General features: G+C 37.7%; 1 protein-coding gene across 8 annotated transcripts in view; it reads right to left on the reverse strand.

Annotated features, from left to right (window-relative positions):
- The window catches only part of SHC3 (SHC adaptor protein 3), a 63991-nt gene extending 39760 nt beyond the window's left edge, over positions 1-24231 (reverse strand). Inside the window, exons 1-4 of one of the 8 annotated variants that reach the window (XM_015849366.2) lie at positions 23743-23999; positions 22353-22408; positions 21538-21699; positions 8336-8406 (exon numbers count right to left, since the gene is read on the reverse strand). In XM_015849366.2, coding sequence (XP_015704852.1) covers positions 8336-8406; positions 21538-21696 — 230 coding nt within the window. In that variant the 5' untranslated portion in view covers positions 21697-21699; positions 22353-22408; positions 23743-23999. The other 7 variants (XM_015849363.2, XM_015849361.2, XM_015849364.2 and 4 more) reach the window with 7 other exon arrangements.
- Positions 24232-24712: the final 481 nt, after the last annotated feature.

Genomic DNA, 24712 nt, shown 5'->3' on the forward strand with positions numbered 1-24712 from the left:
CAATTTATGAACTGAATTCATGTGGTTTAGCATTGAACTCAAAACCAACTCAGAAATACAGATTTGCATTCTTTCCCCTTTAAGAGGTTGGGATATTGTTATTAATGAGTTTGATTTTCAGTCTTAATGAACATAGGTTCAGGCCCCAGATATGTAGAGGAATCTCTTTCAAACTATTCAGCACGCCGTAGCTGCAGAGAGGATAAGAGTATGGATTTGGGTTCAGTGCAGGTATGAAATACTTCACTCCCCTGATCTACTTGTTATTAACACTCTGAGCAGTTTATTTAGTGTGCAATGCATTTTGCTTCTCAAGGGGAGGGGCTTTGTTTTCTGAAGCTACATGCAGTAAACCAATTGCATTTGATTAGGTATTAGTGAACTTGCAGTGTTGTAGCCCGGATACTTCTGTACAATAAACACTGTGTGCAACATTATTCTAATTAAATCCAGTGCATAACTACACTCATGCACATAACAAGCAGTAAAGACTCATTATGCTAAAACAGATTTAACAGTGAGCTTAGAAATACTAGATAAGTTGCAAACTCCTTACCTGATCTTTGCTTTATAAAAAGCCTGCCTGAGAGAACAAATAGTGGGGTCACAAAAGCTCAAAGGCACAGTGCACCTTTCTCTGTTGATGGTGATATGTATCAGATGAATGGTTTCTTGACACTTGCAATTAGCTGAGTATTCTCACCTTTAAGTCCTCCTTTTCCTCCTCTACTTTGAAAATTAAATGTTTCTGTTCATCTTGCTCCTTAAGAAAGTCTTCTTGACCTCACAAGTATTACAAGAATTGTCACCTGAATATTAATGATGCACCATGCAGATTTAGATGTTTTTTATTTTTCATTACATTTAACTACTGACCCTTGGTTTGCACTTCCATGTATTTGCTCAGAAGTACACAACATTATATTCATTATAGCAAAGAATAAGTGCAGTACAACTTGTTAGTACCCTATTCAAGATTTCCCATAATGTTATGGTTTTGTAATTTGGTTGGTGTTACAATTCCACATCAGAATATCATGTGGGATAATGAGAGTTAAGGAGTCAAGTTTTTCTTTCCTTTCTTTTTCTGTGGACTGCCTTAAATGGGCATGTGGGGAGCCGCACCGGAGGGGAAGTCGGGAAGGGGACGGGGTTTTCTGTCCCGGCTCCCCGTAAGGAGGCAGCGTGGTCGGAACTTCCAGCCTCCCACAGCCCATCGGTGAGATTGGGGACTTGGTTTTCTCTTTGTTGAAACTCTCTTCTTGTTTAGCATTATTGGGTTATTAAACTGCCGTTTGTACTCAGATCATTCTTTTTTTTTTTTTTTCCTTCATTTTTCTTTCTTTTTTTTTTTTCCCTAGACCCAATCGCAATCTCCCTTCCCTTCCCCTCTCCCGAAGCGCACGTGGTCGGGCCGCGCTGTGCCCTGCCGTGCCGTGCCGTGCCGTACTGCGCTGTTAGAGAAGGGAGTCACTTTTGTTCCTGCTCCCCTAGGTTTGTTCCCGCTGTCACGGAGTGAGCTCTAAAGAGAACTCCGTGAAACATAATAAAAGAATTTTGAAACTTCAAATATGCAATGATAAAGGAAAAAATTCTCTTAAATATCACACAAAGCTGTTCATTTTTCACAAGATTCAGAATTAGGATTACCAAAACGTGAGCACATGAGAGAGGGATTAAGGCTGCATTTCTCAGCTCGCCTTCCCCTCCTTCTCCAGGCCATTGCTAGGAGGGGTGAGTCAACCCTCCACATCCCTCCCTGTAGTGCCTGTCATTGCCTTTGTTCGCTCTACACTCCCTTGCCTAGTTCATAATTAAGCAAATGCCGTTCTGAAACAATTCTAAGGAAATACGTTCCACATCAATTCCCTTCTTTTCCATAATCTAGCCATCTTCATGTCGCTGGATGATACCATTCTCTCCTAGGGACTTACGAAAATGCAACCCTCTTGCCATCTTTTGGCATATCTTGTTTCCATGTCTCATAATTTCCACCTAGTTGTTTAGACATACACAAGAAACAACGTAAATAACATATGAATATTCCAAGGTAGGAATATGCAATATTCTAAAGTCAGACTATGTAAGCCGTGAAGAGTGGCTTTAGTCAGGCAAAGTTCCGTAACCAACTGGTTAATTTGTTCCACAGATCTGTAAATCCTAATGAAGTATCATAGTTGTATACTGAATTTAGGTCCTTTTTTCCTATTATAGCAATTTTATTTGCACACCTATGCCTACCTCCTGCTCCTCCCCACAGTGTCCAATTGGTGGACGGAATCCCATATTGAGGGAGTTCCATTCCTCCATCCCTTGGCAAGGCTGTACATATGCAACAAACAGTGAGATTCAGGCTAGCCACTACTCCTTCAGTTATGTTTAAATAGGTATTTTTCATGCCAGGCTAAAGCAAGTTTTATATAACACATGCAGCCTATAAAACACGTTCTAAACATATTGTCTCTTAATCCTTAGCTTCAGTGGTCCGGACTTCTTAATAGCCCACTGGTGTTGAGAGGTCTTCTGAAGTCACATGTAGCGGATCCACAACACTTGCTCTTTTATCTTCACTACCTATATGATGTTCTGGCGCCCCATGTTTTGGAATTATCTCTTGTAATGATACTTTAATTACTTTCTGCACTTTGTTAGTCCTACAGGGGTACGCTTCTGGCCATCCCGAAAAGGTGTCTGTTAATACCAATAAATATCTGAACCCCCCTTTTCTTGGGAGTTCTGAGAAATCAATTTGCCACTGTTGTCCCGGGTAATTCCCTTTCCTATCTGTCCCAGTGGGACTCCGAGGCCTGTTGTAGAATTAAACAAATCTCACATTGCTGTGTTACCTCTTTAATGATGGTGTATAAATTCCAAGCCACAATCCGTTGACTCAGGTATTTATACAGGGCCTCGATTCACCAGTGAGTTTTCCTGTGCTTAGCCAGGATTATGGCCCATAACAGGGAGGTGGGAACTGTTATTTTGTTTTGCACCCTAATCCACTCTCCTTCTCCCACTTGCCCTTCTAAGTTCTTTATCAATTTTTTGTCTCTTTAATATCTTGGTTTACCTTCAATTTGAATTGTACTGTCTGTAACCAAAGCCTGCATATCTGTGTCCTTCATTTCTGCCACTATTCTTCTCAGTCAGCTAATGTGTTGTCTACTTCTTTGGTTGTTTCTCCCTTCTGGTCGGCTTTACAATACATCGTGGTCATCTTCTCAGGTAGTTGTACCACTTCTCGAGCAACTGTTACCATTCTTCCCAATTTCTCTTTCAGTATAATCCCTGTTTCTGTATACTCCCCAAGCCACCTCAATTAGTTTATCCAGGTCCCATATTTCTCTTCTTTTAGTCTGTACATCATTGTGAGAGAATAAAGACATTCTTGGTCTGATTAGCAAAAGACCTTGGGTGATGTAAACAAGTTCAGCCAGCAGGGTGAAAATAGAAAGACTGTAACTATTTATGTCAGACAGTACCTCTTGAAATAATCACAAGATGTCTAGCTTGTACTCCTGGCATAGGTGTGAGCAGATGCCATAAAGGTCAAGCCTACCAATGGCAAACCCTGCTGAACCTGAGGTGGCTGACAGAGGTGAGTGGCAAGGAACCATGGGTACATGCATGACAAAGAAACAGAAGGCAGATAATTGCCAAATAATGGAAGACCCTATCGATTATGTATGGAATGCACTTTACTTTGTCCCAGCCAGAAACAAACGGGAGAAAACCAGTGCAGAAGGTGAGCAATAACACCAAGCTGCATTTCACAGATGAATGGTTCCATGGCAGGCTAAGAGCAAGGCGTGGTGGGCAGCACATTGCTGAGTGGCTGCTGACAGAGTAGTGCACTGAGACGGGGGCACCTGATGGCTCTTTCCTCATCAGGGAGAGTGAGACATTTGTTGGGGACTATGTTCTGTCCTTCTGGTGCAATGAGAAGGTACGGCATTGCCACATCCACTGGCAGCAGGACACTGGCACCCCCAGATTCTTCCTGATCAACAACCTGGTGTTTAACAGCCTGTTCAGTTTCATCACCCACTACCAGGAGATGCCTCTGAAGTACAACAGAGAGGTGTTGAGATGAGTCTGACAGAGCCAGTGCCCCTGTCCAACACAACAGCAAAAACTGGTACCATGTCAACATCACCAGTACCTGAGTTGAGCACAGGCTGATGTGGGTGCCACAAGATGGCAAAAGAGGGACGAGCCAAGCTCCAGTGACATCTCCTTCAAGGCAGGATGGATGACCCAGCACTGCCACATGCAGCAGGAGAGTCATGTTTAATAAGATACTTGACCAAGTGCGTATTGTTCAAGTTAATCTCACTCAGTAAAAGTCTTTGTTATAGGAGGGTTCGGGGCAGACAATCCCTGTAACCCAAACATGGTTGAAACTTTGAGTTGGGCATCTACCACCCTGGGAGTACAAGGTGTCTATTGCCCCAGTTCCAGAGTACATATTGGGGATAGACATCCTGTCAGGTCTGACTCTCCAAACCACTGTGGGAGAGTTCAGATTAAGGGAAAGATGTATTAGTATCTAGGTGGTGCAGGCAATCATAAGGGGTCATGCAAAAATTGAACCTATTTGTTTGCCACAACTGCGCTGGATCACAAATACAAAGCAGTATAGACTCCTGGGTGGGCAAGAAGAAATTACCAAGACTGTGCAGGAGCTGGAGAGAGTAGGGATCATTAGTCAGGAAGTCAGATGGTACGTGGTGAATGACAGTAGACTACAGAGAACTAAATAAAGTCACACCACCAATCCATGCAGCCATACCCAACATCGCCTCCCTCATGGATACATTAAGTAGAGAGATAGACAGAAGCATATCACTGTGTTCTGGATCTAGCAAATGCATTTTTCAGCATTCCAATTGCTAAGGAATCCCAAGACCAGTTTGCATTCACATGGGAGGGCAGGCAGTGGACTTTTCAAGTCCTGCTTATAGATATATAAGATATAACAGGATCCTGAAGGCTGGCCTGAAGGCAGATTCACAGTTCTTGCAGGGGTGGAACAAGGGGCTTTATGAAAACCTGCAAGACTTGAATGAGAGACCAAGAGATGGCAGACCCAGTTTGCCAGTATCTTTAAGAATGTTGCAGACAAGTGGGCCTCCCCACTTAGGATAGAAATTATAGGTAAGGACACCTCACTCAAGTCACAGGTTGGCATCATGAATAATTTTCTCTTCCCTGTCCCTGAGGATCTAGAGCCTGGAAGACACAAGGTAAGATGGCCTTGGAAGGTGCAAGCAGGACCAAAATGGTGTGGTCTCCTTGCACCTTGGCGGAGATTGTCAGAGGATGAGGGAGCAGTAAACCCTCCATTAATTGGTGCATGGCCAGCAGAGGTAGTAGTTCACACCCCTGTTTTCATTGCAGAGGGGACATTAATCATGTCCATGTGGCAAATTAGAACCTCTCTTTCCTCTCCCTTCCCCCCCCCCCTTTGGTACCTGATATAATGATTCAGCCACAGATATCAGGCCAAAGGGTGTGGTATTGAAGACCAGGATGTGCCCCAGTACTGGCAGAGGTGTTGACTCAAGACTGAAATACAGCCTGTATCTTACCATGGAGGGCAGACCTACCCCTCCTTGTACCTATTAAACATCTGTTTTACTCCCCTTGAGGTTATAAGTTCACAGGATAGCTGGCAGGAGCAACATCACTCCAGCATGCTCCAGTGTCCATGAGATAAAATTGTGACGCCCTGTGGTGCACTGCTGAACTTCTGGGAAATGGCAAGCACAAATCATAACCACTACTGGTCCTTAAAAAAGATATGACCCAAGAAAGAACATCAAGTGCTGGCCCAACAGAACCACAGAAAAGACTGTCAGTAATTGCCTTTATTGTCTTAACATTCTACATTGCAGTGGGTATTGTACATACGTTGTGATGTACATTGTATTTTAAGTCACCAAATTGCAGGAGCTCACCCCCTACCTGCTCAGTCATTGGTTCAACCTGTGAAGAGGTGGAGTATAGTGGAATTCTAGGGTCACAGCCTGAACCAATGGGTGAGCTACGTGGGTACATGAGTGCCAGGAGCAGTGGGAGATGTCTGGAGCCTCCCTACTTCTGTGTAATCTGAGTCTGCACATGTTCCTCCTCCCCCCCGCCCTTCTCTCCTGCACGACTGTACAAACAATTATCACTCTCAGATAGATGTAGCTTTCAGATACTTCCCCTTTATTTGTAATTAAAAAGTTGTACAGAGTTACAGGTGTCTTTTTGAGAGAGAACTAGTGCTTGTAATATCAGAATATCAGCCATATTAATTCAAAACATACCTTCAAGCCTACGTTATGCTTCTCAGTGCATATAAGCAAGCTAGCTGGCAAATGAGAGTTTTAATTTTTAATAGCAATTAGCATTAACTAATTAAAAAATAGGCTTGTACATGCAACGTTAAATAATGAATCCTGATCAGACTGCTTCCTACAGGTCATGATATGAGGATTTCTGAATTAATGAAATGCAGATTAAGTTGCTAGATTCTGATTCCAATTTCAACTAAAGGTTCCAACTTTAAAATATGTTTTAGCTAGGAATAGCATGATCAGAAAGCTGAATTAGAAAGTTCTTGTTATTTTATGAATCAGAAAATAGCAAATGCTAAACAATTAGCAAACCATGAAAACAGAGCTTCCTGCTTGAAAAAATATCCCATGATCTGATGAGGTCAAGGGAAGATAAGCCAACAATATGTCCAGCATGTAGTCAAATATGCTATAACATAACAAAAAAAAAAAAAAAGATTCAAAGTCTCTTTTACAGTAAAAGCCAGAAAGTATTTTTGTATTTAAAGAGTTTTAAGACGATACTTTGTGCAAATGACACTGCTTCAGATCAACAGTACAATCAAGTTTTGCATAAGTATGTGCTTAAGTATCAAAAGCAGAGTTGGGCTGATAAGCAAAATAATAAGAAAATTGGAATGCTGTTTCAGTGGAGGGATAAAGTGTAAAGAGACGCAGAGAGAAACAAACAAAAAGGTGAACTCTATTCATCTTCAATTATGAAATATAGAAAAAAAAACCTATCACAATAAGTCATCTAAATTCACAGTGATCATCACAGATGTACCATCTGCACATGCAGTCATTTTAGAAGTTCACTGTTGCAAGTAACAGAAATGTACACTATGAGTTTAAAAAAACACAATGAGAAAATTATCAGATGCTACCATTGTCTGTATTGTCTGAAATCCAGAATTCTGCCATTAATCACTCCTTGTGCTTTTATGCCTTTTGTCAAATCAGTGTCTTGACAAGTAAATGCTGAACATTTTTAGGGACACACTGGGTCCTATTCAAGGCTGATATATGCAAGGGTAACTCAAAGTCAGTGCATACAGACCATTAGTATGGCATCCAAGCCTAAAGTAAGTCATTTTCGTCATTTAATGACAGAAATACTTAGCTATCTACAGTATGACCATATTTTATGAAAGACCATCAGCAGCTGTGTCTGTGGCAATTTGAAATGTGATCGCAACACCACAGTTGTCTGTATCAATGACCTCAGCTTTTCAAGTGAAAACATCTTCAAAACACTATTTGCTACAGTTCTCAAAATATATCTTAGTAATAAAGTGATTCATGGTAATTTCTTAAGACACTATACTACCTTTAGAACAATGACAGGATAGGTATCAAAGAAGAACTGTAATGAGAGTCTAATATAAGCTTGCTGTTTGTTACATGTTGTCTGGAAAAGAACATATCTGTTCATTTCTTTTAGATTTCACTGTGGAGATGCATTTTAATATATCCTTATTGTCCGGCTGGTTTTTAATCTGACATCTTTTCATGAAAAAAATACTATTAAAACCCACAAACATGATGCTTCAAATCAGCTCCCTAGACTAATTTTGACAAATGCCTTGCAGGCTTGTATACAGATTGAAGACAAGTAGAGTTCTCATTCTTGCTAGCTTAAATGTCATGAAAGTGCTAGCTAGCTAAGTGCCTTTATAGGAAGCATCATTGAAGAAACAGACTAAAGTTTTCTAAAGTTGTTCCTGGCACATAAAATTTAAAAAAAAAAAAAAATTAAAAAAAAAAAAAAGAAGAAAAAAGAAAAAAGGGAATATATCTGTTAAATTTCACTGGAGCTGTATTAATACTTGGTGTGATGTTTGCTTTTGTAAAGGAAAACAAAAAACAAAAAAACAAAAACAATCAAACTGATCTAAGGTATCCATAAAATACTATTTACTGCATGTCTTGTCTTGCTATTTTCATATCCCTTCCTCTCTGTGGACACAGTTTACACTTTATTTTAAATGTACACTTGAATAAAGTCTTACCTTGTAATCTGTGTTCTGGTATTGAAGTCAAGAGATCTCATTGAACGCAAGACTTCTATACACCCCAAGTACTGCAAGGAAAAAGAAGCAGTTGAAAAACATGAAATTATTCTTGAGTTCTATGATAAACTGTTCACTGAAAGGCGTTGCACAATGGAAGCCTAGAAACAGGAAGGGGCATCAACTCTTTGAAAGGGTAGATAACAGCAGGACAAGGGGAAATGGTTTTAAATTGGAGGGGGGAAGATTTAGGTTGGATATCAGGGGTGAATTCTTTACAGATGGAGTGGTGAAGTGCTGGAACAGGCTGCCCAGAGAGGCTGTGGATGCCCTGTCCCTGGAGGTGTTCAAGGCCAGGTTGGATGTGGCCTTGGGCAGCCTGGTCTACTATTAAATTTGGAGTTTGGTGGTCCTGCCTGTAGCTGGGGGGTTTGGAGATGCATAATCCTTGAGGTCCCTTCCAACCCAGGCCATTTTGTGAATCTGTGATTCTGTGAATATGTATTTTTACATTCCATGAATCCTATGTGCTATGTAGATTTTTGTGATTATGTTCTTGTATAACACAGCTTTTCCATTAACAATTTCTCTCAAGTCTGATTCAACATCTCTCTATAAGTTTAATCTAATGCCATTAATACATCTTGTCCGTAATGTGCTGGTTTTTAGTTTTTCATTTTCCATGTTTTATTTTACATACAAAGCTATTAAAAAAAAAAAAAAAAAAAAAAAAAAAAAAAAAGCAAAACAAAACAAAAACAAAAAAAAACAACCAACCAACCAACCATACAAACAAACAAACAAAAACAAACGAAGTGCAGAAAAACAAATTCAACTACCATTAGTGGGGAAAAAAACATTGTGGCAGGCAGGGAAGTTGTAAACAGCATCAGCAATCTGAAAATTCCTCACCTCAGGCACAGGTGGAATTTTTGTTAGTATTCTCATTAGTGCAACAATATAAAGATACAGGAAAGTCTTAAGAAAATACACTAATAACAAATGCTGGGAGATGGTTTTGACAGAATTATTCTAGAGAGGAGGGATACGAAGGCTGGGTAATATTTAGGAAAAGACCAGACTTATTGGAGCACACTTCTGCCCTGTACCTCTTTGAAAAACAGGGAGTAAGTTGGAAAATATGTTCAGATGTAACAGTAACTATCATAAGAGAGAGAAAACCTCAGGTGAATTCTCAACTTGCTTCCAAGAGCAGGCATAATTTGCACATGATAAAGCCTACAGCTAAAGCTGCAGATCTCAACAGGTATTTGTAGAATGGCTTTGTACAAACAGCTTATGGCAGGCATATCCAATGGCAGCATCACTGCATGTACTCAGCCATTCACTCAGCTTTTGAAAGTTAGGGGAAGCTGGAATGAGTTTTTAGATAATTAACTTGGTAACACTGTTCTAGCCTAATACCAATCTGCAGTGTAATCAAATCTATTTAGACACAAAACTGGTGCAAAAACCAAGTGAGGTCAGCATTTTGTGTCTGCTTAGGACTTTTTTATTCTACTGAAAAAAAAAGAAAAAAAAAAAAAAAAAGATTTTTTTTTTAATTACCAGGATCTTCAACAGTACTTTTTGTACAGAAACATATATGTTATAAAATGTTTACAAACCAAGGAAATTAAAATTAAAATCATTAAATTGCTCAAATTTGGATCATAATTGCTTGCAGTTTCTGGGAAGGCTTATTTCAAGATCAATTGTTTGTTTGTTTGTTTGTTTTGTTTTTTTAAGAATTCTTCTGCAATTTTATCTTAGGTTTTCAAAAAGTTTGTAAAATCCTTGTGGAAAATAGCTTCTTCATAGAGATCCTGGCACACAGAGCTTTCAAAATAAGGCTTGTAACATTATTACCAAGACCAAAACAGTAAAAGAAAAGGTAACCTCCTGTGTATCATTGCAAGTAGCTACTTTTTTTTAGTAGGTTTCTCCCTGCGCACTTTAAAGTATCAAGAAAAAAATATTGTCATGTTCTGATGAGAGAAGTTAAGCTACTAATTCTATTTTAAAGTATCTCAGAGGCTGATTCGATTTTCTCAAAGATGAAGATCAATTGAGATAATCAGCTGAACTCAGTTAAGTTATACCAATATATAGCAATGAATCATTTTGCTTTAGTTCTATGATTCTTTTAAGAATAAATGTTCCCCAATATTTATTTCATACAGTGTATTTTTTTAATTAAATATGTTGTAAATTGGTAAAACTATTCAAAGGCATTCCCGTGGCTGTTCCTTACTGAAATACTTGGTTTTCATTATTTTTTCAACACATCCACTTAGGCCGCTTGATACCAAAAGATTCTTGAATTGTACTTGTTCCTTCACTTGCCTATATTTGTCACAAGTTTTTTTAAGCTCAGAAATTGCATAATTTTGAGGGCTGAGTCAAATACTTTAGAAGTAAACTGTGAAAGGTAGTTTCACAAGTACATGCAGGCGTGCAAATAAATACACAAACACATATTCACACGTTTTGAAATAAACACACAAGCAATTAGACAGATATCCATTAACATACTTAGAAGGTGTGCAGTTAGACTCTCTTGAGTCATACTACCTGATCTGCATTAATGAAAGTAGAGACAAAACCAGACTGAAGGAAAGTCAGATGGAAAAATTATCTTGTACTTGCTTTATGCATAGTATGGAGACAGCTGAACACAACATAGTAAAGCTTGCAATTTTCCTGACTGATCAAGGCAAAGATGGTAACTGATTTTCTTGGATAAAAGATGCAAACACTTAATCACCACAGCATGTTTTTAAGTAATGAAATTACTATAAAAACTGACATTCAGAAGGCCCAAAGGCCAACTACAGGAACATATAACTCACCTACTGCTATGCTTCAATTATTCCCAAAGACCAACACTGTTCTCTAAAAATATCCACTTGAAGTACATCCTGACAAGGATCCACAGAAAGGAGACATACAACCAAGATAGCAAGTAAATAAATTATTCATTTATTTCAACAAATATATATCCCATTTAAAAAGAAATGCTTTTGTTTTAGGCATTCCATGAAACATTTAAAGTATAGTTATAAAACAGTCTACTTCAAATAAGAGCTCCTCTTCACCCAACACTTAACGCATATTCTAACCAACTGGCTACTGTGCATCATGATAGCATCCCACTAGCATCCTCCCTCTCATGCTCAATTTACAAAATCACCAAATGCAGCTCACCTTGAAGTAGGAAAATTTAGGAGCACCAAGCTCTCTCTGGTAATGTTCTACCTTCTGTCTAGTTTCTCATATCTGAATGAGAATATTCCAGCTTGTATACCTTCACTGAATGGTACCACACCCTAAGGCGACATCTTTCAGATGAATGAATGCCTCCCCATTCAGAGGTTTTAGAATCATAACCAACACTTTGCATTCTAAACTGTGCCTTGCAGGACACTGATGTAAAGCTTAAATGTGTCACATTCTCCTGGAATCATGTCTTCTACTGCAGAGGTTCAAAATCTAGCCATCATTTTTTCAGGTAAGCATAATACATTCCAGGTTTTTAGTTCATTCCACAGCAAAGATTTTTTTCCAAATTCCCTGAAGTATCTCTATCTTCTCTATGCTCTATGACTCACTCAGAAAATTCTTGCTTAGCAACTAATTTTTTTTTTTAATTTTTTTTTTTTTTTTTTTTTTTTTTTACAGTACTCAGTGCAAGAAAGGGTAAAGAGTTCTTCACCATGTGTCAGAAACAGACAGGTTAAAAAATGAGGGTTGAGTGTATTCATTTGCATGGAGTGAAGAGGAAAGGCAAGCAAGAGAAGTCACCATCAGAGTTATCTTTTTCCCCTAGAACATGAAATCTTGCTCAGAGGTTTGTAATAAGCTCATTCAGAACATCAGTTTACTAGAAGAAATCTTTCAGTTTTTGTGTCAGAAGCTAGTAGTAGAAATAACAAGAAATGTTTTTATATAAATACAGCAGCACTTATGCACATATGGCACTGGAGTAGTCCAGCCTGGGAACAACACATGTTTAAATGGAAGGTGTATGGGTGGCACTGACTAGCAGACTAGTGTCTGCCCAAAGGTTGGGTAGCATGAAAATAAACCTATCACCCACTCTCAGACAAAATAAGGAAGCCTAATCCCTGAATGTAAACTACTGGAATATCATTAGTTCAATAAAGCTGCATGCTTATTCACAGCAAATTAAAAGTGGTTTCAAATCTGTGTTCCCAGCTACTTGCTATAAATCTGAGTGGCTCACAGCACTGCAGATTGCACCTGCAATACACATAGCCTCATGCAAGTTATATAAAGGATAACATGGTTATATCAGCAAACAGATATACACTTGGTAGTAGGCCATAAATTAGTCAGTGCCTTCAAACACTAAAGTATCTGAAATTTGCTCTAGCATTTCACAAATGCTGATAATAGCCTAGGGACTGAATGAAAAACAGAGGTATCGCCCTGTGATTCTGCATGATGTATACAGACCTAATTTTTGAAAATAGAAAGCTCTGAAACATATTGTAAGGTACTCGGTAATAATTTGGACAGTTTGTCACCCTCTGGCTCAGACTGTGCATTTACTTGTGAAGTATACAAAAGAGAACTCCTTTTTACTTGCCACATCTATTTCTCATGTGTATTTAGAGTAATATCCTGACTTTTTTTCTTTTTTTTCTCTTACTTTATACTTGTTAGGGTTAGTGCTAACAACAACAACAACAACAACAACAACAAGAGCTGACTATTGCTAATTAAGCCCAGCTGATTATTCCCTATTTCAAAAGGAGAGCTTCTATGTCAAATTCAGTCTATTTTGCTTCTGTTGCAACATACATTAATTTCTTCATCCAAACAACCAATCATCATAATTTCAGATGATGTCATTACTAGCCTAATAGGCTTGGGAAAAGGACACTAAGAGTTTCAAAATGTTCTACAGGATTTACAACTTATAAACTTGCCTTCCTTCATAAGCCCTATCAAAACTGAAGTCTAGATGCACACTAACAAGCATGGTATAATACAAAAATAGTTACAGGTTAAAGTTAATAAACTTGTCCACACATAACTGAAAACTCAGTCATAGATCTGTATTGTAAATTCTTGCATTGATGCAAGAAAAGAAGAAAACCAAATAAAAACAAAAGCAATCCAAGTCCTAGACAGAGTTGAGAGTTAACCACTTTCAAAGTAATTTTTATCTTTGGCAAAAACATAAGGAAGAATCAACTTGAATCCTTGTAACATCACTTTTTACCATGTTCCCAGCTTACCTGAATTTATAATGCCCACTTACTAAACTACTGAAAAGAAAAAAAGGAATTGCAATCAAAAGGTGTTTCCGTTAATAAAAAAATACTAAGTAAAAGAAGAAGTAATAAAAGATGCAAAGTATTTCATAATCTTTTAAAAATTTGCTTTAACTTAACATTAATTGCCTTGAATACCTTAATGATTGGAGTAAGGCACCTCAAATTGTTTGCACAAAGAGAGGATAGTTTATCATAATATACTTTTGCTCTTCTACATCATAAGAACATTGTACCTTAGTTGCATGTATACCAACAAACTACATAGCACCCTGTAGGAGTAAATCTACTAATTCTGTGAAGACAGTGGCATCTTAGAAGCACTGCAACATCATTAAAAAAGTGAAATTTTATGAAAAGTGAGAAAAAGATACAGTTTTCTGAAATACATAAGGACATCTGACAATACAGAAAATCCTTGCTAAAATCCATAAAATAACCCCCCCCTTACTGGCTGTTGCCTATCTTCTGAATACTACATTTTACTCAATAGCAAACAGAGGCAGCAGAAGTCATTGTCTGAGGACATCTGTCTGAAGGAATATGGGAGTAAAACAGTCCTTGCAAATTTTTAAAGACAAAATGGATAGTTTTACCTAGAATTTGAAATACAGAGTTACCTGTTCTGTTACCTGTAACAAATAGGCACAAGGCAGGAGAACATACCCTACCAGGTCTGCAGGAGGAAAGTAAATTGCTCAACATTTTTTAAGACAGATCTCCTATCCAGTTCAGGCTAATTATTTAAGGACCTCTGTATTCTCTGAAGGTGACACAGTGTTCACACTCCTGTGTCAGGCTAGAGCACTGGAAATGTGTGGGAAGTACTGAAGATCGGAAGGCACAGCTCTATGCACAGATAACTAGGTGAATGGTTTCATGTGTCAACCGTGTCATGGTTTAATAATTTTGTAATTTTTGCTATCAGTATTCCACATCATAACATCATATAAAGCATGAATAATTTTACTGAATCTGCAACTTACAGAAGAAGACTACATCTCCCAGAGAACAACACGATAGGTCACGGGACCTGGACTCTATATTAACTCGCAGAACAGACTGACGTCTTTCGAGTTTCTGGCGTTCAGGGAGTGTGTGGGGCCTTCAGCCGTTCGCCTAGATTTGAGTAGGCCTCTCGGTTATGGGACTCATTCTCTCTCCTATTTTGCTTGATTCGTTAGCTCAATTTTCAATTATATTGTATTATATTGTGTTATCCTGTATTTCGATATAGTATTTAGTAAATAAGTGTGCCTCCTTAGATCGTTGCCGTTTGTTTTCTTTTTCCTAATTAATTTTTTTTCCTTTCGGCCTAGGGCCCCTCCGGGGCCCACGGCCCCCTGTCACGGAGGCAGGTGGATTTTTAGTTCAAACAGTGACACTTCTTTTTAATATATGATAGAGTGGTTATTTCCTGATCACAACAAATAGTCAGTGCAAAGAAAACTGAAATTTCTGGGTTTGTTTGTTTGCTTGTTTTAATCTATAGTACTTACGAAATCCAAACTACCTTCACCCATTTGGAAAGCAAAATAAAAAGAGAATGGAGAGCATGCTAAGCAGCGGTGAGGATCAACTACTCACAAGCCCAGCAAAGTTCTCCAGGATCTTAAGCACAGTTACCTTAACTGCAATTGTTTGCCACAACTAACATTGACAGATATTTGTAGTTCTTATGTATATTTGGATAAAATCTTGTTTCTAATGTAATTACATATGGCGTACTTACGAAGCATAAAACCTCTACCCATTTAACAGAAAGAGCCAATCAAACCAGGTAAATAGTTCCTTTAGTTAAGTGTGGGGTTAGCCTTTATTCACTTTGAACAAAAGGACCACTTTAGAAGGAGGGTTGTTGTGAAGATATTTCCACATAGACAGTCTGAAACTGCCATGCATCTTTCAGCACTGCTGCAAACAAAAGTTAGAAAATGAGCTGGCATAACTATCAATTATGAGTACTGAAAACAATGGGAAGCTCCTAGGGCTGAATTTACAATTGAAAACTTTTACATACAGTATTACTGCATTCATACTGAAAAAGAGTATATATAGGGAATTCATCCATATGATGCTAGGAGCTCCACAGCTGAGCTGGAGCCTTGGTCCCTGCAGGATCTGGACCCACGGGTCAGCTATTGCATTGGAGCATGAGACCTACTCTGAAACCAATCCAGAAAAAAAACATAATATCATAAGGTCGTTTTCCTCTGTATCAGCAAAAAGCCAGAATTTTCTGAAGATCTGCACTTTAGATACGCAATAACCACTTTATTTTTTATAAACTTTAGTGTCTGCTAAGAGGGTGTTTGCCAAACCTCAGGCAAACCTCCTTGTTAATGAAGAGCAGTTGTGCACTGTACTGCCCCAGCTCCAGCACCATGGATGTCTGCAGACTCCATTTCTGCGGGTGTTGCTGATAAAGCAATGTGCCTCCTGGGAAATGGAGCTGCTTTGGCAAACTTGAGCTACCATCTTCTGGAGAGACAACAGTGAGAAAAAGGGCTCAGCATGTACTAAGCTGTTCAGAGTTATGTCAGAGTAACTACATATTTTAAGCATGTGGAATAGAAGATATGCTTACATATTTAAGAGTGGAATAGAAGATTGGCTCTGTGATATTCCTTATATAGGGTTAGTTACAATATTAGAAAAACCTGCAGGCAGAAGGAAGACTTGATATTTGGAGAAAAATAAATTTGTATGAGCAGCAGTTGCAGAGCCTTCAAGTCAGCTGTTAGAGATTTTCCATTTCTCTGGAAGTTTGGGATATAAATATTTGCCTATAAATGCTCTACTTAGCTATCAATTAACGCATAATAAAGTCTTACCTAGAATTAGTGTTATACTGCACATGCACATCATAAAGTAGCATAAATTAATCTTATAGTCTGTTATTTGAAATTTCATCAGTCTTTTGTGTAAGAAGATACGCTTGTAGTGACACGTTTCAGAGATTTCTATACACACAGGCATTTTCTGAACTCCCAAACTAAGTCTCTCCCGCAATTATCTCCAAAATGTAATAACTACACTGAGCCTTAGGATGACCACAGAGATGTCTGAGGCACTGAGGGCTGAGGTCCCTTGTCCATGCACTTCTGTGGAGCCCTGCTGCATGCAATGTCATTTTCTTCCCTTCCCCTAGGGCAAAGCTCACCTTCAGTGCTGCCTCTGAGGGTACCTGGTGCCTGTCCTCCACCAGCGCATGCTGAGGGAAATTATCTGCACCATGCTTTCCAAGTATCTCCATAATACTGCACCTGCTTCCTGCAGGGCTCAGCAGTACTGTAGCAATGAAACAATGGCTGCATCATTCTGAATGAGGGAAATACCCAATATGACACTGTCAGAATCTAACACTAAAAATGTGTCATAAATATATGTTGCCATGAGAAACAGAGAAACACTCTTCTAATTATAATAGTTGTAATAGAACACTTTCATAAAAGTCTCCAGGGAAATAAGACTTTCTCTGTATATCTGTGCTTTGATATATTTTCTGTCACCAAGCAGTAACAGTGTTTGGCATCTAAAGTACATCATTAAAGAATTTAATATTTATAAAAGAAAGGTCACTTTTTAAAAAATCCACTGCATGAGTGTAGGTCACTGTATATTTGCAAGATGCCTTGCTTTAGTCATGTAAATCCCTTTACAAAAAGTTTCTTGAAGATTTTCATTAAGGAATTCAGTCACTTAAGTAAAGAGAAACTTCCAGCAGGATTCTGAGAACAACAGAACAAAGTGCTTCACATTTAGTCAATACATAAAGACTGAAACTTCAACTGAACAAATTCTTAAGACAGATCCACTGCTAGTAGAAATACCAGCTTCTAAACAAAATAAGGCAACTGTTTTCTTTTTTTCATTTATTTGCTTGTGTTATATAAAGAATCAATCCACCTTAATATATAAAAAATCCTTTTAATTTATATATGAGTGTATAATATATATGCACACACAAATCTTAAAGTCCTGTATATTGACTACACATTTGCAGAAATATGTAGTACTATTGTTCTAAAGAAAACTTACCAAGAATCATTAAACATGAAAAAAACACCACTACTTTTCCTCCTTTCTGTAAAACTATTTGTAGATAAATGCCACCAATTTTAATAGTTTGTGGGCAGCTAAATATATCTACTAACTTTTGGCATATTAACTGCATATATCTACTAATAAATGATCTTGAATGTGTAAGAAGATATCAGGATCTGCCTGATACACTGAAAAAGATGGAAATTTGTTATCCTTTTCCCCACACAGAGATTAAAAAAAGTCTGTAAAGGCCCCTCTTTATGTGTGGAGATTCACAAAAACAGAGAGGCCTTGAAGAAAATATGAACACTTTTTGAATGTCTCCCATTCCTTCTGAGAGTGAGTAACAGAGAGAAAGCACCATTTGGCAAAGAAATGGTACTTCTGTGCCACTGTAATCAGGGCAGAAGGACAAATAGAAGAACAGTACTAAGCAATAGATTCTACATTCTTTAACATAACTCTCAATGTATGACTAAGATTTTATGTGACTAAAAATTATCACTTGCTGGGGGAAACATTAGCTGAAGTTAAGCTGTGTAACAAGGTACAGTATTTTCTCCATGATTCCAAGTATAGTTTTCCTCTCTCTACATAGAGAGAGGATATATATCTGTGTATGTATATATAAATATATGTATACATTCAGCATATATATGTGTGTGTGTGTATGTATGTATATATATATATATATATAGGGAGAGAGAGAGAGAAAGAGAAAATGTCTATATACAGATAAATATAGATAAATATATCTTATTATATTACTACATATAGATATTTTCTCTTGATTTTAAGATTGTAACATTTTCTACTTTTTTTTCCCCACTATTCTTCAGAGTTGTAGATATGAGTAGCCTTAGAAATCATCACACAACATCTCACAAATAAAAAAAAACCAACACCAGAACAACAACAACAAAAAAGGCTATCTCATAAATCTGTTCAAAAAACATTCCAATTTGGATACAACTATAATTATCGTAAGAAATTAATAGTAGTTTTACATTTCTCCTCTGTGAAAACATTCTGTCATCAACTCACACTCAAGTCACAGGATTATGTTTCAGAACTCCATTTAAAAAAATGCTAAGTATTCAGCTAGGGAAAGGAGAATATATTTTATCTTCTCTTGAAATGCTATTTCTTAAGTCAACTTTAAAGTCTCATTTCTTGTTAGGGAAATTATCTTTCTCCTCTTCTCAAGGAGAAAGATAGCACAGGGAAGCTAATTTTCCATCTGTCAACTTTCTAATCTCCATCTCAACCTCACTGAAAACAACACATGTTCATAAAAAGGATCTTTTTCTTATTTCTGACTTGCAGGATATGAAAGAACACTACCAACATCTTGCTCAAAAATACTCATAATGGAGATGCTAAAAGGAATGAACTTTAACAAGATTCCATATTTAGAAATATCAGTAGTTTTATATGCACAGTATTTCTTTTTGTTTGTATTTTGCAAACATACATTTTTGTATGCAAAAACTTGGAAATGCTGGAATCAGAAATGCATACATTAGGCACTTACCATTTTATACGTAAACATGTCTTGCATACTGCCTTTTTAAAATTTATTCATTCTCTATGTGTTACAGGTTTTAGTGAAAAAAGAGGCTGCATGTAGTTTAGTACTTTTCAAATGTAATTTTCAAGATATATAATAGAAGATGAATGCAATTGCTGCAGTGTGATATTAACCAAAGCGAATACTTGCAATATGCACAACAGTGTCACAAGTGAAGTGCTTCATTTTCTCAAGTACATACTGGAAATTAGTGAACACTTTCCAGACAGTTTACTTGCTACCCTCAATATTCACTAAGATGTCTTTCCTTTTAAATCTCCATGCAGATTAACTCTAGCAGCTTATGTTCTGCACCAGATTTCCCCTAACACTAATGTGCAAAAGTTCTGCAGCCAAAACATTATGCTTCAAAACCTGAAAATAATAATTAGAAGTTTAAAATCATAAATATGGAGACTGTAGATATATCAGTTTTTTAAGGAACATACATCAGCTTAGACATCAAGCAGAACTGCTTGATTTATTCCATTTACTACAGCAAAGATCCAGAAGATGGAAGTTGTAATGGGTGCACTTGCATTTAGCTGGGTATAAACCTGATGTAAGTTTCTGAAAAACTGCTGAACAACTGCTGTGCTTTCAAGACTGTACATTTGAAGGTGTGATTCCAGAAGCATGCTGCCAATGTTAAAAACCATAATTCAAAATAGACAGTTTCTTACATAAACACTACAGGTTTTCATCACAGGAGTCTAGCAGTTAATATATGTTTTTTCTGAATCTTAAATCAAAATTCACTCATATATAATTTTAATTTTTTTTTTCAAATCAATATATATATATATTCCACCACTGAAAAACACAGAAAATGAATAATGTGTTTGATTTCAGGTAAAACAAACAGAAGCAGTGAATTCTCACAGTGACTGTCTGCCTACCTACAATGTCCAAAGCAAAATAAATAAAACAGCTGAGTTTCCTGACCTAAGCAGAGAACATCAAACAGTATTCTGCCAACTAGATTATTTCTCGTGCAGATGGATCTCCACCGAGTTACATCTAGCAACAGTGGGACATTTTTATCAAGATGCTTCTCAAACAGTAAGAGAGAAGCAATTTATATCCCAAAGTGTAGCACTAACTCTCTTTTCCTATTGTACACCCAGTATATGTCAGAACAGTAAGGAAGTGCTATTTCAGATTAACACTGCTCTGAATTGGCCAACTTACTTCATCTGCCATTGCTTGCAAAACTAGCAGAAAGACACAAAAGCTGCTACCCAGTGTTTCAAAGGTTATATATGTACTCTGCTTTTGACAGTGAAACTTGAGAAATATTGTTAAGAGTTAAATAACAAGCATCCTGATACAAAGTCATGCTTTGTATTGCAAACAATATTTCTGCACCCAAACTAAGGGGAGATTTAAAATAGGTCTATAAAATATTATTAACAGTCTGCCACAGTTTAACATGATGCAAAAGCCTCTCAGCAAAGAAGAGTGACTGAAGAATGAATTGTAGATGTTATTTTTACACTTAGTGCACACTGTGGTAGAAGGCATATCCAGTATCTTACCTGTCTGCAAAACAATGCTACACATAAATAACCTATTCTCAGAAGATCTAATTTAACAGGTCATTGCAGAATACTTTCAAAGCATACCAAAATATTACCCTTGAAACTTGTGATTTGCTGCTCTTGACATGCAGTATCAGTGAACTGAAAAGAGCAATAACATTAGAAGTGACTGAATTCTCATTATGTAAAACAAGCATTTTCCTGCTCTACCCACAACAGTATTTCTATTTGTGGAACACGGTAAGAATTACAATCTGTGCCTTATACTTTCACATTAGAAGCACATGTGCCCTTAAATGTATTTCCAGTCTGAAAAATCATGCAAGATAGATGGCTGTTCATACAACAGGGTGTATTTCTTTCCTATTGTAGATTGCAACAGCCATATTGGAAGCTTTTGCATCCAAGATATATATAATATGCTAGATAACACTGAAAACCTAAATTAGGAAGATGAGTGAGAACAACCACCACAATACTAAGAAAAATAGCTGTTAGCTTAAAAACAGCATTTTAACCCAGCTGTAGCATATTATCTAACAAGCAGTCTATTTGCAGGTTTGCTCTGGTATAAGTAATAAATAAGTAATTTCCAACACTGCCTTTCTGCATTTACATACCATGCATTATGCACAAAAAAAAGGAGCATACAAATAGAGATCCTATCTGCCCATATAGCCTGCCAACAAAACCAGCACAGAATTTTTCATTGATAAAGAAAATGGAAGAAATCAGACCAACCTTCACAATGTACGTCACACCAGGTCCCAGGATCTTCTCACTCAAGTGCAGCCATCCTTGAGAGGGTTTATTGACAATGCTGCTCTTTTGATTCCAGTCTTCATCTCCTGGGCACATTTCCTCTGACCGTGTTTTTTTCCCCATACTCATCTTGCTCATGTCCTGCAGTGAACACGAATTGGCAGAGACAAGGTTACGTGTGTTGTCAGAAGCTTCTGCTGCTGAACTAGAAGCACTCGAGCTTCCCTGTAACTTGGAGACTGCAAGCTCCTTTACTGCAGAGGACAGGTTTTTGATACCCAAGAGGCTGCCTGTATAAGAGAATTTCAAGTGGGACACTTTATGGATGAGGGTACACAGAGTGGTGGGTCCATCTTCTTGGTCCTTGCGGAGAACCTCTGGAGTGACCAGGTATGAAGGTGCTGCTGAAGTCGTAGCAACTGCTGAGACCTTGCTGTTCATGGACAGATTGTGAATAAGATCATCAACTGATGTCACTGAATCATTCCTGAAGCGGTTATACTTGGTACGTTGAAGCATACCCTTCTATCTAGTTTCCTGCATATGTTCTGGCAAATCCGATACCAATGCAGGAGATGCTCGTGCTAACATAGCAGGTGATTCATAGCAACACAGGCAGAGAACAAGATTCGGGGGTAAAAAAGCAAACAATATGATGAAGAACAAGAAATATATATTTTAAAGATATTTCTTGTGGTTCCGCGTTAAGGTTAGGTGAAGTAACAGTTTTCTACAACAGAGATCCCAATCCTGCTTAGAGCTGCCAACTTGCTCACAGCAAAAGCATGACTCACACAAATGAGAAGGACCCTTTTCAACAAAAGGCTCAGTGAGCACTGCAAATCACTTCCTGTAGGAAAAAGATAAAAAAAAAATAAAAAAAATTAAAAAAATCCACCCACTTACAGCACACCAGCACCAATTGATTCTCAAATGTCCTTATCCTCTCTTCTCAAACAGATATTTTCTTTTAAAATATTATTCCTGCCCCCACTACTTCTTTTCATACCAAAGACACTTACCTTTAAAAACGAATTAACAGCCTATCTAAAACACCACACTTTATTCTTCTGTTTGACTGTTCTTTCACCTCACATATTTGTGAATCTATAAAGAAGGCACAACTAGATAGCAAATCTCTAATATATATACATAATACACATATATATTCCCCTCTCCCCCCTCCAGCAAAACACAGATACCTTGAAGGTTTAAAGAATACCTTTAAGCATCTCAAAAACATGTAATAGAAATAAAGAAAATACACCATTTTCCTTCACAAAAGCAGCCTAGCAGATTTTACAAGCTTTTGTGTCAATGTTGTTTCTCACATAAGTTGTTATTTCCAATTTTTTACAGATAAAACAATCCTTCTTCCCTACCTCACAGCAACCCTATGTTTTAATGCAGGATTATATAAAGTACCTATGTGTGAACTGAGTATTTCTCTGATATCCAACAACAAGCATACGAGATGTTTTTTCTTTCACCACTGATATTCACTCCAAACTAAAATGTGAAACACATCTTCCATCCCCTAGAATATTTGCTATAAATCTGAGAAAACTGAGAAGTGCTAGAGGAATATTCAAAAGTTTATGCATCACCTCACTGATGTTCTGCAGTGAAGAATAAAAGAATACACCAGTTCTTATTAAGCATAAATATCAACCACAAGGAATTGATCTGGGGAGGGGAAAAACATGAAGAAATCAGATGCTTCATTTTTCTTCCTTTTTTTTTTTTTTTTTTTTTTTTTAAAATGCAAAGTGTACACAGCCTTGTGAAATACAATGCTCATCACAAGCCACATGGCTCTTTCCTACAAATTGACTTTCTTTGCAAAATATCTTTTTGAAAATACATTACATAATATTCATTTTTAAACAAACAACTGCAGAAAATTTTAAAGGAAAAATCCTGTGCTATTCTTTCCCTCTCCCTTAACTAAAGGCCACAGTATTCGAATACAAAAAAAAAACCAACAAACAAAACAAACAAAAAAGACAAAAACAAACAAACAAACAAAAAACCCAAACCAAAGCAGCTTAAATACAGTTACTTAATTAGTATATTTATGCCATTAAATTAAATCAGCTCCTTTTATCCCCGCAGTGATGAATTATGGCAGTGTTAGTGCTTCTAGTGATCTGTGGAATAGCCTCTCACCATCACACAGCTAACCTGCTACAGCATCCTCACAGCATTCGTTCCTTTCTTCATCCTCCTAGCATAGCAACAGCAAATATGCATATCATAGCCTATTTTTACTTGTCTCTACTGCCCAGAAAACACTGTCACTCCCAAACGGCTGTCTTCATTAGAAGCAGCTAGCAAAACTGCAAAACATGAATGAGACGCTGGGTGTGTGAATGGAAGGACGGGCTAGCAACCTCGCATTTCTGTGAATGAAGCAAGGCCTCACAGCCTCTACCAGGCAATCCCTTGGGTACTCACCAGCCCAGCCAATACCAGCCGGCTTTGATGACTCATTCAGCAAAGGCTTGCTAAGTAGTGGAAGATCTCATTCCGAAGAGAGGTGGTGTCTTTCCTGCAGCGGCACGAGAAAATAAAGCTGGTGCCAGAGTGGGTGACAGCACTCTGCAAAGCTCCTGTAGGTGAAAGGGTGTTGCAGGAGAAATGCAAGGGCCATTTGGGATAGAGGTGGCAGGGGAGGAAAAACGGAGAGCCAGGGCTGGGTTCTTCCCCAAGCTGTTGGTTGAGCTGATTCCTTTGCATCCAGAGTGAGAACGTGAGTGTGCACATTTTGCTTGATGTTTAACTGCTCTGCCTGTGTGCCAGCAGATTCACAGATTTTATAGGTCTGCATTCATATTCCCATAAGGGAAAAAAATAAAATAAAATAAAATAAACAACAATAATAGTAATTAAAAAAAAAACTGCTTGAAAAGAAAAAGAAATAGTAGCAGATATTTATTTGCACTATTAGCATAGTAGATATTTTAAAATATTGTGATCATCAGGCCAGTGAGAGAGAAGCAGAGGGATTTCTTCCACTTCCCAGACCCACAGCAGCAGGATGCAATTCTGGCAGCCACAGAAATGCTATATAGACATCCAGTGGACTGAGTTCTCCTGGAAATATGACATTTAATGCTGTTGCAGAACGGAGCAGTAGTAGTCACTGAGTTCC

Source organism: Coturnix japonica, chromosome Z (genome assembly GCF_001577835.2).
Source record: "Coturnix japonica isolate 7356 chromosome Z, Coturnix japonica 2.1, whole genome shotgun sequence".
Classification (NCBI taxonomy): domain Eukaryota; kingdom Metazoa; phylum Chordata; class Aves; order Galliformes; family Phasianidae; genus Coturnix; species Coturnix japonica.